Genomic DNA, 14737 nt, shown 5'->3' with positions numbered 1-14737 from the left:
TTAACACAAATGTGTTCCAAATTTTAAGAAAGAACATTCAGGGTGCAGCTTTTAATAAATGTTAATAGCAAGCACTATTGTTATTGAGACATTATTAATGTATCTCATTAAACGTGGTACAGCTCATTGCGGATATGCGACACCGTTTTCTTCAACGAAGCAAAATGACAAGAAGCCATTCGCGCATTGTGTCACGTGTCTAAAAATGATGAAAACTAATGCTGATATCAAAACGAGGGCTCGTCCGGGATTTGAACCCGGGACCTCTCGCACCCTAAGCGAGAATCATACCCCTAGACCAACGAGCCGTCGAGATCTGGGATTGACCATGCTTTCTTGAACGTGTATACTGCGTCTGATGTGTTTTAGTAGCCAGAGGGAATTAAGATGAGAGCGTTTTTTACTTTATATTAGTACAACCCACAACTCGACTTTCAAAAATGATTACTACATAACTTAAAATAACAAACGCCGCATGAACGTAAAGGTCACCGCCATATTGGGAGTGGCATTTTTGTTTCAACACATGCAACAAGTTGTTTGACGTTGAGTTACCTTCCTCAGTAGAAATTATATAACAATATTAAGACCTTCATATCTTCAAGAGGATTTAGATACTAAACTACATACCTTCGGGAAACCAAATCCTTCATTTCAAATTGCAGAGTTCTCAATTTTTCTTTACAAGCAGGGTAATGGTGGACCAGTAAGAATGTATTACTTTACATTTGAATTCAAATGTATAGCTAAATAAAGTTAAGCCATTTTAATTAAAGCTAAATTAAATGATTTGATAAATATATTTTCAGAATCAACATTTCGTTGCGAATTATTTTGAGTTGCACTGTGTTGTTACCTTTTTTTTTTAGTAATGAATCACCATTGTTGTCACTAAAATTAAGACATTTATTCAAACTATTTATGAAACGTTAGCTGCACGAATAGGTAGTGCTGTTTTATTCAGAATACCCAGCGTACTTTTCATTGATCTGGCTAACATGGCAGAAGTTTCACCGAACAACGAAAGCTGTAGGTTTCTGTCCTCAGCCTGCTCCATCGAGTGTATTATTGTCAGTGGCCTGTGGATGGCAGCAGAGCGCCATAAGAGGTTGAGGTCACTACGTCAGATGGGAGGAGAAGAAGAAGAAAATGTCGACATTTGATTGGTCTAGCTGATAATTCGATTGACCAATAGTTATACGCGGGGCTTTGCTTGTCTCCATTTACGTTCGTCGTGGGCGGGGACACGGTGTAGCAAAATGAAGTAGCATGGATCCAAATCTAACCGTTGTGTGAGGCGGTTCCAGGCAGTCCTTATCGGTTTCCGATGTGTTTATGTGACTTTCATTTGTGAACGTCAAAGCTTTGCTTTGATTGAATTATCCTTTCCGTAAACCTTGCTCCTTTAAAGGCATATTAAGGTATTAAACGCCATTAGCCAGCGAAGTTAGCTAAGCTAACTGCAGAGACTCAGCATGCCAAATTTTTGCGCGGCTCCAAACTGTACACGGAAGAGTACTCAGTCAGACTTGGCTTTTTTTCGGTTTCCTCGGGACCCTGAGAGGTGAGCAACATAAAACGCGTCAGTCACAATAACGGTCTTAAAGTACTTCCAAAACATGCGCAAACTGTGTTAAAGCTATTTGCTTAAGTTGAGTTTATGTTAATGTGAAGTAATGTTTTAACCACAAACTACATTCCCATTTATTAGTCTGAGAATCATTCGTAAATGTTTATGAAGTCTCATTCATCTTTAACCTGGACAGACGCTGCATTATTTTACTTACATTTAGAGGGATTGCTCTGAAAAAAAAAAAAAAAAAAACATGTTTCCTCCAGTCCATTGAGATTTTGGGTTCTACTCATTTTCATGTCAAAATTCTACATTTTGACAGACTTAAATTCCCCATTTTCACAGTGCTTCATTTGCCTGTATTTGAAGTATGAATACAAACGTTCAGTTTTAATATAAAGCAGATATTTCTACAGGTAAGCAAGTAAATATGGAACCTCAGGCTAGGTGGACAAGGGATCAGATAAAATATGCAGATGGATGGATGACGGATCAATAGAGTCTTGGACAAACAGATAGCTGATAAATAAATACATAGAGTGAAGGATCGATAGATGATGAATAAACAGATGAAGGAATTTAGACAATTGAACGAAAAATACAAATATTTCCATACTCTTTAGTTTTCATACCTATTCAGATCTGGAAAACTCTTAATTCAAATGTCTTAGTCCTCAAATGGTTCAAAAACTCACAAGCACAGAACTTCCAATGTGGTATCTTCCTGAATCAAATCTGTAGGATTTGACTTTGAAGAAAGATTTCTACTTGAGAAGTAATCAGGAATTACTCATTTGACAATACACATTCCTAAAATGTTTCAGCTTCCTACCATAAAACGGATGTGAGAACATTCTATGATGCTGTTGGATTACAAGTTCAAACAGGGGAAAAAAACATTAGAAAATATAGTTTCTGCACACAAAAGAAATCTGTAATGTGGTTCTTACAATCGGAATAGTCTGAAAAATATGTGTATTACTATTATCTAGCACTATTATAAGCATATTTATGCGGCAGATCATGTCATTGTCAAAACGTTGGGTAAAAGGTCATGTTTTAGTAACCTGGTGTGTGTTTCTGTTTCTAGATGCAGGATCTGGGTGGAGAATTGCCGCAGGGCAGATCTAGAAGCCAAAACAGCTGACCAGTTAAATAAGCACTACAGATTATGTGCCAAACACTTTGACCCAGCCATGGTGTGCAAAACTGTGAGTGTCACACGACTCTTGTAGATGTCTTTCAGCATTTTGGGGACAATTCTAGGATGGCGTAGTTCTGTTTAATTTATGAAAGTTTTCTATTTCAGAGCCCCTATAGGACTGTCCTGAAGGATACGGCCATCCCAACCATATTTGATTTTAAAAGCCATCTGAAAAACCCTCGCGCCAGGCATCGGAAGGCGATTAAAGAACTTGTAAGAAGGAGGGGGGGGAAAAAATCCAGTTTAATCATTTAACTAACTTGGCAAATGTTTGTGAATTAATTCCAGTTTCTAATTCTCCCTAGACTGACGAAGATATACAGAGGATGAAAGAAAGGAGCTGTAAGTATTTAGAAACGAGGTATACTCTAGTACATCGGTGTTAGCATTTTATTATCAGGGAGATGCACCAAGAAATCAACTAGAACTGACAGTTGACTCGAATTGAACAACCTCCAGCTTGATCGTCATTGACTTGCAACTAGCAGGGCGAAAATGTCAAAATCCTGTTTTTCAAATCAGTTTGCCACTGTAATTTTCTTTTTCAGGGGGGTTTAAAACATCCAGTCAGAGGATATAAAAAAGGTTTGAGAAGCAATTTGAAAAACGACTCTGATACATTCAGGCTGCTTAAGAATGAGATTGAAGGAAGATAACAGTAAGGCCGTACAGAGTTCTGCAAGGTTATTCTCTTTTAACCTATTGATTTTTAATTTGGAGATGTTGGCTAGATTATGGAAATCTACATCCTGTAGGGAGTGCAGTGAGACTGCTGAGACGGCGCTAATTGACTTTTTCATTTATAATCATTTTGTCTTTGTTTTAAAATATTTCTAAAACCCTTTTTTACAGGATACTGCTGCAGACTGCAGAGTAGGTGCACTTAATCCAAAAAAGGCAAAAAAAAAAAAAAAAAAACAACTGACTTCTATTCTGAAGCTGAAGACGTTTCGCTTCTGGAAAGTTGTTTTATTTTTTATTTTTTTAACCTTTTTTTTTTTTTTTTTGGATTGATCATGACCTGGATGAATGAGAGTCTTTACCAACATATTTAGCAATTTAGCAAACACGTACATTCAATGAAAAATAGAATTTAAAAAATAAAACGGTATAAACATTTTTGTTAAAAACAAAAATATTAATATTGAATGGTTATTGTAGTTAGTCATCAATTACAACAACAAAAAATCATAAAGTGTGATTTCGCTGCATTAAACCTAGAGGAAATGCTTTGCTGAGCTTATATATCCCAGTGTTTCCCCTTCCATTCAACAAGGGGTGCGCCCCGCCAACAAAAAATTGACCACCACCCACAAGAAAGTCACGGCATGCAGTAATTTATTATACGTCTGTGCGTGTTCGTGGTTAACTTTATTAAAATTACCCTTTCTAAATGGCGGCAGATTGCATCCTGAGCTATTTCTGTCTCAAGGCTCCCACATAATAAGGCGGACATAAGTCCATGGGCAGGTAAGTTCAGAGTTCAATTTTAAAAGTGCGTACGTGATGTCACATAAGAAACTGCTCTGCAGAAAGACATCGAGCCAGTCGTGACTCGCAAACATCTGTAGCGTCAGACTCTCTGTGCCACAGACTGATAGTTGTGCGGTGGGTGACGCTGAGGGAAATGTAGCCGATAAGTGCGCTCGTCTATGATGTTTAAAATGTCTGGATAGTCCACAAGGTGCACAGTACTACAACCAAGTGTGCAGCCGCCTTTAATGTTTCTCCTAAGCTGAGTTGTCTCGCTCCTTTACTTCCAGCTCAGTCAGCTGGGTTCACCCGCAGGTAAACTCACATTCCCGCCAGGTGAGAGAGCGCTAAAAGTTGCGACTTATTTATACCTTCCTTGGTAAATATTTCTGTGTTTTGTTAACGGGCTGAATTTCTGAGGATGGCTGCACCAAAAACTCCCACAGTCAGGAGTAATGAGTGTCTACTGTCTGCAAAGAGGTCGGTGGAGTCTGTTCTGATGGGGGAACAAAGAGAAATGCTTAAATGACCAAGAATGATCCTCGACAGAATTAGTATCACTTGCGTCCGGAGCGCAGGATCCAACAGGATAGATGCGTTTATTTCACGTGGTGCCCAGTTTACCTTTATATACTGAGAGTTTTTCTAATACAAATAAGAGGATGATCATGTCTCTTTAAACTTAATTATTCTTAACATTAAAGCTTGACATATCGCGTTCTCAACAAGTAAACTCTATGGTCATTTTCAGATATCCTACAAAAATACCATTTGGTTAGATTGTTGCACATCACCAATCCTGTCTTTTGGAAACAAAAATCCACCTTCCTGAGTCCATCTATGAAATAAGATGGCTGCTTTATTCTCCGAAAACACATTTTTCCTGCTGATAGGCCCCTTGAATGGACCAGAAACAGATCCCAAATGTAATAAAATTAAAATTGGATAAAGTTACGCTCCAAAATATACTAAACTCTGGCAGAGATAGATTGTAAAGAGATTTTCATTTTCATTAATATCTTTAAAATGAAAATCCTTTAAAGATTTCTCTAAAGGCAGGTAGCCTTTAAAATATAATCATGTATAAAGATCCATGATATAAACCGAAAAAGAAACGGTTAAGAAAAACAGAAGCTGGCTACTCGTATAAAGTTGTATTCTATGATATTAATGGAAAGCTTAGTGGAAGAAAAATCTTTTGAACTGCTCAAAAAAGAGGCAGCACTATATTAATGTACCCCCCAAACACAACATTTCTAGGTGAAACGCTGTATCCCTGTGATCAGAATCAGCTCAAACTGTAACCGGCAGATCAAAGCTCTTTAAAACTTTGGCTAAAACTCATCAGTGCATCTCCATTGAGTGCGTATTTATCTGAAACAATGTGTGCTCCTCTGGTCTCTTTCCTCAGTGGCATCTTCTGCTGAGAAGGCTGCCAAAAAAGACGAGGATTCCTCAAACGCCGCTGACAACGAGCCTCAGTTTTCAGCCGAGGAGAAAGAGTACCGGGACTATTTGAGGTCTTTGTTTGAGATCCTGTTCATGCTGGCGAAACAGGCGATCCCTCTGACCACCGACAGAGTGTCGGAGGAAGAGCTCAAGGCCGACAACTTCCAGGCCGTCCTGGATTACTGCATGAATGCCGGCGATGAAGCTCTGAGGAAGAGGTTCGAGGCGACGGCGGTGAACAGCGAGTACCTCACCGCCACCCAGCTGAATCAGCTCCTGGACGTTTGCGAGAACACGGTGAGGGAGGAGATGCTGATGGAGGTGAGGGAGAGCCGCTTCTACTCGCTGGTGACGGGCGACGTGGTCGAGTTCGCCGACAGCAAACACCTGCCCGTGTTCCTCCGCTTCGTCAACCAGCAGAACGTCCTCAGGGAGGAGTTCGTGGACTTCCTCCAGTTCGTGGACGGCGACGAGTCGGCGCTGGTGGAGAGGCTGGAGGCTCAGCTGGTGGAGCGCTGGGGGCTCAGCATGGAGGACTGCCGCGGCCAGGCCCACAAGGCCACCGGCACCTCCTCCACCAAGATGAAAGCCGTGGCCGTGCTGATCATGGAGAAGTACCCGCTGGCGCTGCACATGCCGTGCTGCCACACGGCGCTCAACATCCACCTGGCCAACAACCTGCCGTACCCCAACGTGCAGATCGTCATGGAGAACCTGAGGAGGATCGCGTCGTTGTTCAAGGTGCCGCGCGCTCAGGACGAGCTGGAGAAGGCCATCTCCACTCACTTCCAGAAGAATCCGGAGAAAGGAAACGCGTTGAAGCAGATGTGCTCCCCAGGGTGGACGGAGCAGCACAGCGTCTTCGACGTGCTGCTGGATACGCTGCCTTCGCTCCTGCTGTGCATGGACGGCATCCGCGACAACGCCGACGGCCAGTTTCCCAGCCGCGTCACAGTCGACGCGTATTCCATCGCCGAGAGCCTCGCGGACTTCGAGGTGGTCGTCACCATCGTCATCCTAAAGAACGTCCTGACGTTCACCAGAGCCTTCGGCAGGAACCTCCAGGGGGAGACGCTGGACGTGTTCTCGGCCGCCAACAGCCTCACGGCGGTCCTCTACTCTCTGAACGAGGTCAACGACAACATCGACGTGTACCACGAGTTCTGGTACGGCGAGGCCGTGAGCTTGGCCGCCATCATGGACGTCCCCGTGTCCGTGCCGAGGCTCTTCCTCCGCAAGCAGCGGGCGGCCGACCTCGGCGAGATCCAGGCCGAGACCTACTTCAAGGAGTACGTGACCGTACCGGTGATCCGCGGCATCATGCAGGAGGTGGAGGAGATGTTCTCCGACAGCAACGTCAAAGCCCTGAAGTGCCTGTCGCTGGTGCCGGCCGTCATGGGCCACATGAAGTTCAACACCACGGAGGAGAACTACGCCGAGGACTACCGCGGCGACCTGCCCAACCCGGACACGCTGCCCGCCGAGCTGCACTGCTGGAGGATCAAGTGGAAGCACCGAGGGAAAGAGGTGCGCTTGCCCACCACCATCCACGAGACCCTGCAGCTGGCCGACGTCAAGTTCTTCCCCAACGTGGAAGCCTTCCTGAAGGTGCTCTCCACCATGCCGGCGCTCAAAGTGGAGAACAGCGCCGGCGCCGGCGCCAGCGAGCGCCTGCAGGCCTATCTGGGCAGCGTGCCAGCGAAGCATCTGAACAAAAGTCTGGCGATGCTCCACATCAACAGCCACGTCAAACACGACCTGGACGTCATGGTGGACAAATACTGCCGGCTCTACCCCGAGGACGACTCCGAGGCCGAGCCCGAGGACGTGGGCGACGACGTTATCGTGACGAAGGTGATCTGACGCTGTGGGGTCAGACTTTGGCGTGGGCCGGTATCAGTTTCCCGGTGTTTGGGTGACATTAATACAAAAAGCCCCCAAAAAAATGTGTAACGTCGTCTAGTTGCATTTATTTAAAACAGAGAAGCAGCAGTTGTTCATTTTATTGAATAATGTAGAGCTTTTATGTGTTAGTTTGGTTTATTATGCATAGATTAAAGCAAAAACGTTGACTATAAAGCGGAGGTCTTCAGCTCCTGCAGCTTTTATAGGTGGTGACGCTATGTGTGCCCCATCACCAGACGTATTTCCAAACAGATTGATCTTTCTAGGAAGGATGAGGAATGTCTTTGTGCCAGTTGAACAGCAGCGATGAGCCACAAGTGCTCCACGCTGCTAGAGCAACCTCCAGATGGCCCGAAAACCGCTGTGCAGCAACAGGTGGGGGAGGGGCAGCGCCGCAATAGTCCGATATCAAGCTCCACACCGGTGCTTTGTGTGCATTGTGATTAAACGCATTTTTAAAAGGCAGTAAATGTGAGAGGTTTTTTTAGCCGTGAATTTAGAAAAGCCGTAAACCTTAAGAAGAGAAACCGAAGCTTCGACTATTCAGCAGGATGACGCTGACGCTCCAACAGGTTCGCACTGAAATTCAAACCAATGTGAAAAGTTGTTTTTTTTTGGGGGGGGGGGGGTTTCCCCACCATCAGTTTATGGAGCTTATGTTTTTAACAAAAAATGTCAAAAGGTTGAACATTTAAAGAGGCGTCCATTGCCTGATGTGTAAATATTCAGCGTATCTCCAGCAGACTGTTCAGTTCTTGTTTGTGATGAAAATGTAACTCAGTGAATCAAATCCTAATATTGTTTTGTTTTGTCTCGCTTTTTTTTTGTTGTTGTAGCCTTTTGATATTTGTAACTTTGGTAGCTGAGCTGATGATGTGTTTTTAAATCAAGCCACATGATGGAGGCAGATCGCCCAGTTCATGAAGCCGCTCTTCATCTGACTTTCAAACCAGAGTAACAGCTAAAGTGACGCTATCTGTCGCCTAATGTGGTTCTTTCTTGTAATTCCTAATTAGTCTGCTGTACATTCGCGCATTGAAGACCGAGCATATGTTGGAAGTTACTCAGTACTACGTTAATGTATCGTTCTGTAAACGGGCTTGGTTTTTCTCATGTATAGTGAAGTTGAAACTTGTTTGGTATTTTTTCTACAAGTATTTTCAGAGGAATGTTTTTTTCATTTCTTTTAATTAAACACCCTATAATGGAAAAAAATCTCGTCTTTTTTTTTTTTTTTTTTTTTTTGGTCATGAAGCCACATTTTTCCTCTAGCAGAAATCTAAAATATAGTTGTGAATAGGGCTGGGCGATATGGACTAAAAATAAATCTCCGATTTTTATCATACCAAATCCGATTAATCGATTTTTTTTTTCCTCTTTTTTTGTTTCATAAAAAGAAATTAAAGAAATAATTTAAAACCTTGCTTTTTATGTCAAGCATTTCGTCAGGGAGTTGACCTGAATTCAAAGTGCAACTAAAAACAAGCTGTGAAACATGCAAAACAAGATGGCAGCCGTGCCATTATAAACAATGAAAATATAACAAAACATTTGCTGCTAGTGGTATTACACATTGAGCTAAGAACAGGCTTCACTGCACTTGTGAACTTCAAACTAAGTTAAAAAAAAAAAGTAAATGAAGTACCTCGTGTTATGGTAAAAAAAGTTTCCACTTAACAATATTTTGACAATAATTTTGCCTAAACATATATTCAGCATCACATGCTGTTCTCTTCATGGAAACCCAATGAGTGTATTGGCAAAATAAAATCCAGATTTTCCAAAAATGAAATCTTAAAGAATTGTAATTTCGAATTAATGGATTAAATCGATTTATCGCCCAGCTCTAGTTGTGAATAATAATTATTAAAACTAAAGAAGAACCTATCCCCAGTTTCTTTAGTTTGGTTCTTCTCCAGATATGTAATGTATCAATATTTGAAGAAATTGCTAAATTTGTATTCTTTTAGTTTCTTTGCCACAATACACCATAAAATATTGTGTACCGTCCCTGTGGCTCATCAAGTGGACCCCAACATCCAGTTAGTTAATCTGGGCAGCTCGTCACCTTGAGACCGGTCACCTCCGTCCTTTCTGAGCTACAACAACTCCAGTCCTGAACTCTGATTCGCTAAAGCTGAGCACCGTGATACACAAATCATTAAGCAATTGCTTTAACCTGTCAGTAAAATGTTAGAGGTGGCCACATGAACAATTCATTGCAGGTAAATGTTGAAAAGCGACTTCTATGACAGGTTTTCTGTTGGGCAAATTAATGAAATCCTTCCTAAACTTTATTGTTAAAAGTATCGACTGCAAAGTTGCTAAGTCATGATTCACAAACTTGTCTTTAACGAGTGTTGACACAGCAATCACCGTAATGGGACATACGTTATTCAAGTTTGTTTCCATAGATTAGAATATAATTTAAAAGTTGATTTATTGGTGTAATTCGATTTGGGAAAAAAAAAAAAGGAAACTCGTGGATTAATAAAATTTCAATTGCTATTTTTGTTACTTTTTAATCATATTTTACAGGTCATTCTGTTTCTCAACAAAGAATTTTACATTATACCAATAGAAATATTTTTCATACTGAAATGTTGGCCTTCTGAAACCTAGGTCCATGTTCTCCGCCTACATTTAGTCAGGATTAAAGCTGGAGGTGATCAGGAAGCGTGGACTGGGGTTGCTGTGGCTCAGTGGGACCAGTGGTTCCCTCTGTGTGGGACCAGCTTCAGTGTTAATGCGTAAATGCAGCTCTGTTGTAAAGTACTTCAAGTGGTCAGTATGAAAAAAGCGATTTATGAGTTCAGACCAACTACCTTTTGCTTTGACGTCGGCCTTCAGCACATCTGCATTTTTGGGTCTGCTGCGTCCCATCCTTCACTTGACATCTACCACGTAGACTCTCTGTGGGGTCTAGTTCTGGTGAGTTTGCTGGACAATCTAGCTCAAAGGTAAAAAACAGGTACTGATACTTCTGTCGGTGTGGGCCGGTGCCATGTCCTGTCGAAAAATGAAATAATCCTCATGAAGCTTATCTTCGGGCGGAAGATTTCCCTGATGGGTGGCTGCACTGAAGCTGGACTTCACAAAGCAGATGACACGGCTCCACAAGCCATCACTGTGAAAGCTTCATATTGGACTTCAAATAAACTTGGGTTCTGATCCTCTCCACTCTTTGCTCCGTTACTGTGTGGTGTTGATTCGCAAATAAAGGGTAAGCTTTACTTCAAATGGGACATATGCAAAAATAAAATAAAAAAAATTTGCCCTTAAATACATTTAGTTGTGTACTTAGTCTCTAGGAGTGGAGAAAATGTGCATGTGGTCTCTCCGCGTTCTGCATAGACCTCTTTATATTCTGTTTGTGTCACATTTTTTAAGTCGTTAATTTTTTCAGTTCTCTATTACGCTTTTTTTTAAACAGTAACGTCACAGAATTTGTAGCAGGACTGCTAAGCAAGGTCAAAGGCTGCATCCGAAAGCGTCTTCTGGGAAGGACTCTTCACGGCCAAAGTGGAAGTGTGTCAACGGTCGCCATGAGTGCTGAGTAGAAAAGGAGGTAGGAAAAGGAGTCTATGCTTCCTCTCATAGCCCCTTTAGCATAGGAACCTCAAAAGATCCCTTACCTGCGCTATGGAGCTATAAGAAATCCCACAATCCTTTGCGTGACACAACGTATACAAGCCCAGCCCGCCTCACAGAAATTAAGAAAAATGGCCGGAGAGAAGAGAGTGTGTGCTTTGTAGTTCTTTTTCGGGAAAGGCCGTAGGCCCGTATTTTAGTAGAATCCTCAGTGTGTTTCTGTTGCGTAATAACATGTTAGTTAAAGGCTGTCCGACACCGGCACAGCAGTCTGAAGCTTCTTCCCACAATACAGTTCTTACTGTTGGCCTCTTGAAAGGTCAAGGAACAGGAGCTATAGGAAGCTGAGCTAGCAGCTATAATTAGAACATTTTGGAGGCAGCCGTAGACTTCCAGATTACTAATTTGGCCATTTTTATGTTTTTATATTACCATATTTCATAGTCCTGGCCGAAGGACGCCGAAGCTACAGGGGGATAAGTGAAAATGCTCAGTTGTTGGGTGACACACAAATTATTACATCGCATAGGCTACTACAAAAATGGCCGAACGGGATGTAGTGGAACGCCTCGCGGCCTGGATGGAGTGGAGTGTGAAACAAGTTGCTCTCAGGCCAACAGGGGTTAAAGAGGGGATGTGGGACAACATTAGCAAATAATTAGAACCAGTGCATTGCGGTTCCTCTTGTAGACGGCTGAATGATTTAAACGTGGAAAAAGAAGGCAATAAAAAGCATGATGTGTCTCCTTTAATCTGAAGAGAGGTTTTTGAACCGCTGAGCCACAGTTTTTTTATCTCCTTGCCCCAGCTAAAATATTTTTGACCGTCTCTGCCTGGTTCAGTGGCTTAAACACAAGTAATGCCTCTGCTGTAGCCCTTTCTTACTATTGGGGCTGCAGTAATTACTAATTTTGCCCCTTTTTGTTAGGTTTATATTTTTATTTTCCTTCCGCTAAATTTTCCACTAGAATTATTGAATTCAGCACTTTTGAAAAACTATCTTTTTATCAATATACTTTGTGAGTTGCTCTGCTTGTGAGGGTGTGTCAGCGACTGCTAGGGATCAGATCAGCAGTCTTCCACATGATTGTGTCTAGAGCACAAAACGGCCGTAGATAATTATTTATCTATCCGCATTAAAACGATCTTTTTGTTATTCGGTTTTTGACTACTGACCAACATGGCAGCACGGGTTACTGTATCTCTCTCCCTCCTCCTTCTATGCCGGAGCGGACGCAGACCGAGCTCAGGTGATGTTTCCGCACGTACCACACCACGCAACGCAGGGCATCGCACAAGATAGAGGGGTGGGGTCGCTTTGATGCGCAACCAGACAGGCGATGTGCACTCCACGGCGAGCCCCAAAGGCTTAAACTTAAAGCAGGACCAAACAAACCCTGCAGGAGGAGGCAGAGGGCGGCGAGCGCTATCCGTTCCGGCCGGGGGTGGGAGCTGCAACATTGGAGACTTTTGCGTTGCACGCATAGCGCGTCTTTCTACGCGTTTCCGTCCGCGGACAGATCCCTTTTTTTCCTCTCCCCCTGTCCATCGTTTCCAGTCACCTTCGTGGGGGTTGAGCGTAATGGCGTGGCCGTGCACACGCGTGCGTTGCTGGCATCAAACCGCTTTTGGACCGAGCTGGACAAGGCGGATATCGCGGTGCCTTTGGTTTTTCACCAAATAACTCGGATGCCGAGCCGACGTGCAGCACCTGCCTCATCACACCAGCCACAGGGCAGAAGAGGGCCGCGGCCCTTGCCGCTAGAGCCCCAGCCGCATCCCTGAAGATCGAGAGGCCGCCAAGGCACCGCCCGCGACGGGGGGTGCCGCAGCGGCCAGAGACGGCGCGTCCGTCCGCGTCCGTCATTGCGCAAGACTGTCAGGCGTGGAGAGTGCGCCCCGAGCCCAGCTGCAAACCCAGGAGCGAGTAACCAGCCTCCGCCGGCGCCGTTTCACCACGAGACCAGTACCAGAAGGATTACAAGCCCTGGCCCATACCCAAGAAGCACGAACCACCCCGTGGATCCCCAAGCCCAGTCCCACCGCCGTCTCCAAACTGGAGCACGCGGCTGCCGAGACCGAGAGCGGCGTGGAGAAGAGCGAGATCGAGGAGAAAATTCAAGAGAAGGAGTCAAAGGAGGCGGCGAGGAGGGAGAAGTCTGCGGAGAGGAGAGCGGCAGAGAAGACGGAGGGAGCCGCAGAGGTGAGCGCAGAGCAGCGGAGAGGCCGAGCAGCCGCGGACGCTCTCAACAGACAGATCAAGGAGGTCATGTCGACTTCCAGCAGCTACAGGTAAGAGTGAGAGGGCAAGCCAGGGCAGAGCTGGAGCGCATATCCTGTAACCCTTTCATGCATGGTGGGATTGTTGCGTCTTCTCTGGGCCTAAAACAAATTACAGTTGTCCATCTAGGAGGACAACACGTCTAGATGTTGTTCTGTAGCCTAAATGGAAAGTCAGAGCTTCTAGGAGGTCCTAAGCAGGTAAGGAGAATTTCCTCAGGTCCCACCACCTCCAGTTAGGCCACACATCCTGAGTTATAGATATAATGACCAGTAAGCCAATCAGATTAACTCTCTGTGTTTTGCTTGATTATGAAATTCACTTTACATGTTTTACTATAAGGCTGTTCATTAAAAACATTTTGATTTGAGAAATCTTTCTGGATGGGAAGCGAAACGTCTTCAGATTCAGAATACAAGTCCAGTTGTTTTTTTTTTTTTTTATCCTTTTTTGGATTTATTAAAAACGTTTTCTTTAAAACCTTACTTAGTTCAGAAGATAAAATACAGCACTAAATAAATAAATAAATATTGAATTCATGCTGGGGTTTTTTTCCATTGTGATTGACTCGATGAGTTTGCAGAAAAAATAAATAAATAAAAGCAACCATTCAATAGTTAATTTTAGAGTATGAAACCTAAAGAGCTTTTAGGTATTTAACTCAAATCAATTGCACAATTAACCCTAACATTGTGTTCGCTGTCAGCCATGGGAAAAAAAAAGTCTATTACTCGCTGATTTATTTACCAAAAGTATGCCTGAAAGGTTTCCCAGCTCAGTGACAACTAGCAGAAATAGTGAAACTAGCTTTAAATTTCGACTGCTGAAATAAATATCAATGTTTTCTGGCTACATGTGCAACTTGTGCTTTTATCAACCTGCCCTGGGTTAATTCGAGCTCTCTCTGGGCAGCATCAAACTCTGCTTATACCGCTGTGTGTTTACTATATTTCATTGTTCAGGTTCATTAAAAAAAATATATATATTGTGTTTGACTCCTCTGTGTATGTCCACCATATGCTCCTGTTTCTTTGATCCATCTCCTTGCTCCTCCTAATTCTTCTACGCTGTATTTTAACAGAATAAAATTTTATAGCAACAACCAAAATTTTTCTCAGAGCACCAACCACAAAGGGAATTGGTCATTGGTGAGCGTGGTGATACAAACCGCTGATAGAATTTGTCATTATTTGTCCATCTGACATGTTCTGCAGCATTCATAGATCCTGTCATCATTTTCATTCTCATTTTACTACGGTTC

The 14737-nt window shown here is 43.2% G+C and overlaps 1 protein-coding gene, 1 non-coding gene and 1 pseudogene across 2 annotated transcripts; 2 read left to right on the top strand and 1 right to left on the bottom strand.

Annotated features, from left to right (window-relative positions):
* Positions 1-236: 236 nt before the first annotated feature.
* Positions 237-308, bottom strand: trnap-agg. The gene has a single exon. It is a non-coding gene; the product is annotated as a tRNA-Pro (tRNA).
* A 915-nt stretch (positions 309-1223) lies between these two features.
* thap12b (THAP domain containing 12b) lies at positions 1224-8103 on the top strand. The gene is made up of 5 exons (XM_012882001.3): positions 1224-1564; positions 2664-2784; positions 2883-2990; positions 3083-3119; positions 5662-8103. Exons 1-5 carry the CDS (start codon positions 1476-1478, stop codon positions 7560-7562), a joined length of 2256 nt encoding a protein of 751 aa, XP_012737455.2. The 5' UTR covers positions 1224-1475; the 3' UTR covers positions 7563-8103.
* Positions 8104-12748: 4645 nt separating this feature from the next.
* Positions 12749-14062, top strand: LOC118566722 (annotated as a pseudogene).
* The last annotated feature ends 675 nt before the right edge of the window (positions 14063-14737 follow it).

Source organism: Fundulus heteroclitus, chromosome 18, assembly GCF_011125445.2.
Source record: "Fundulus heteroclitus isolate FHET01 chromosome 18, MU-UCD_Fhet_4.1, whole genome shotgun sequence".
Classification (NCBI taxonomy): domain Eukaryota; kingdom Metazoa; phylum Chordata; class Actinopteri; order Cyprinodontiformes; family Fundulidae; genus Fundulus; species Fundulus heteroclitus.
Note: the sequence above shows the minus strand (reverse complement) of the source record. Positions and strands in the feature narration are given on the sequence as shown.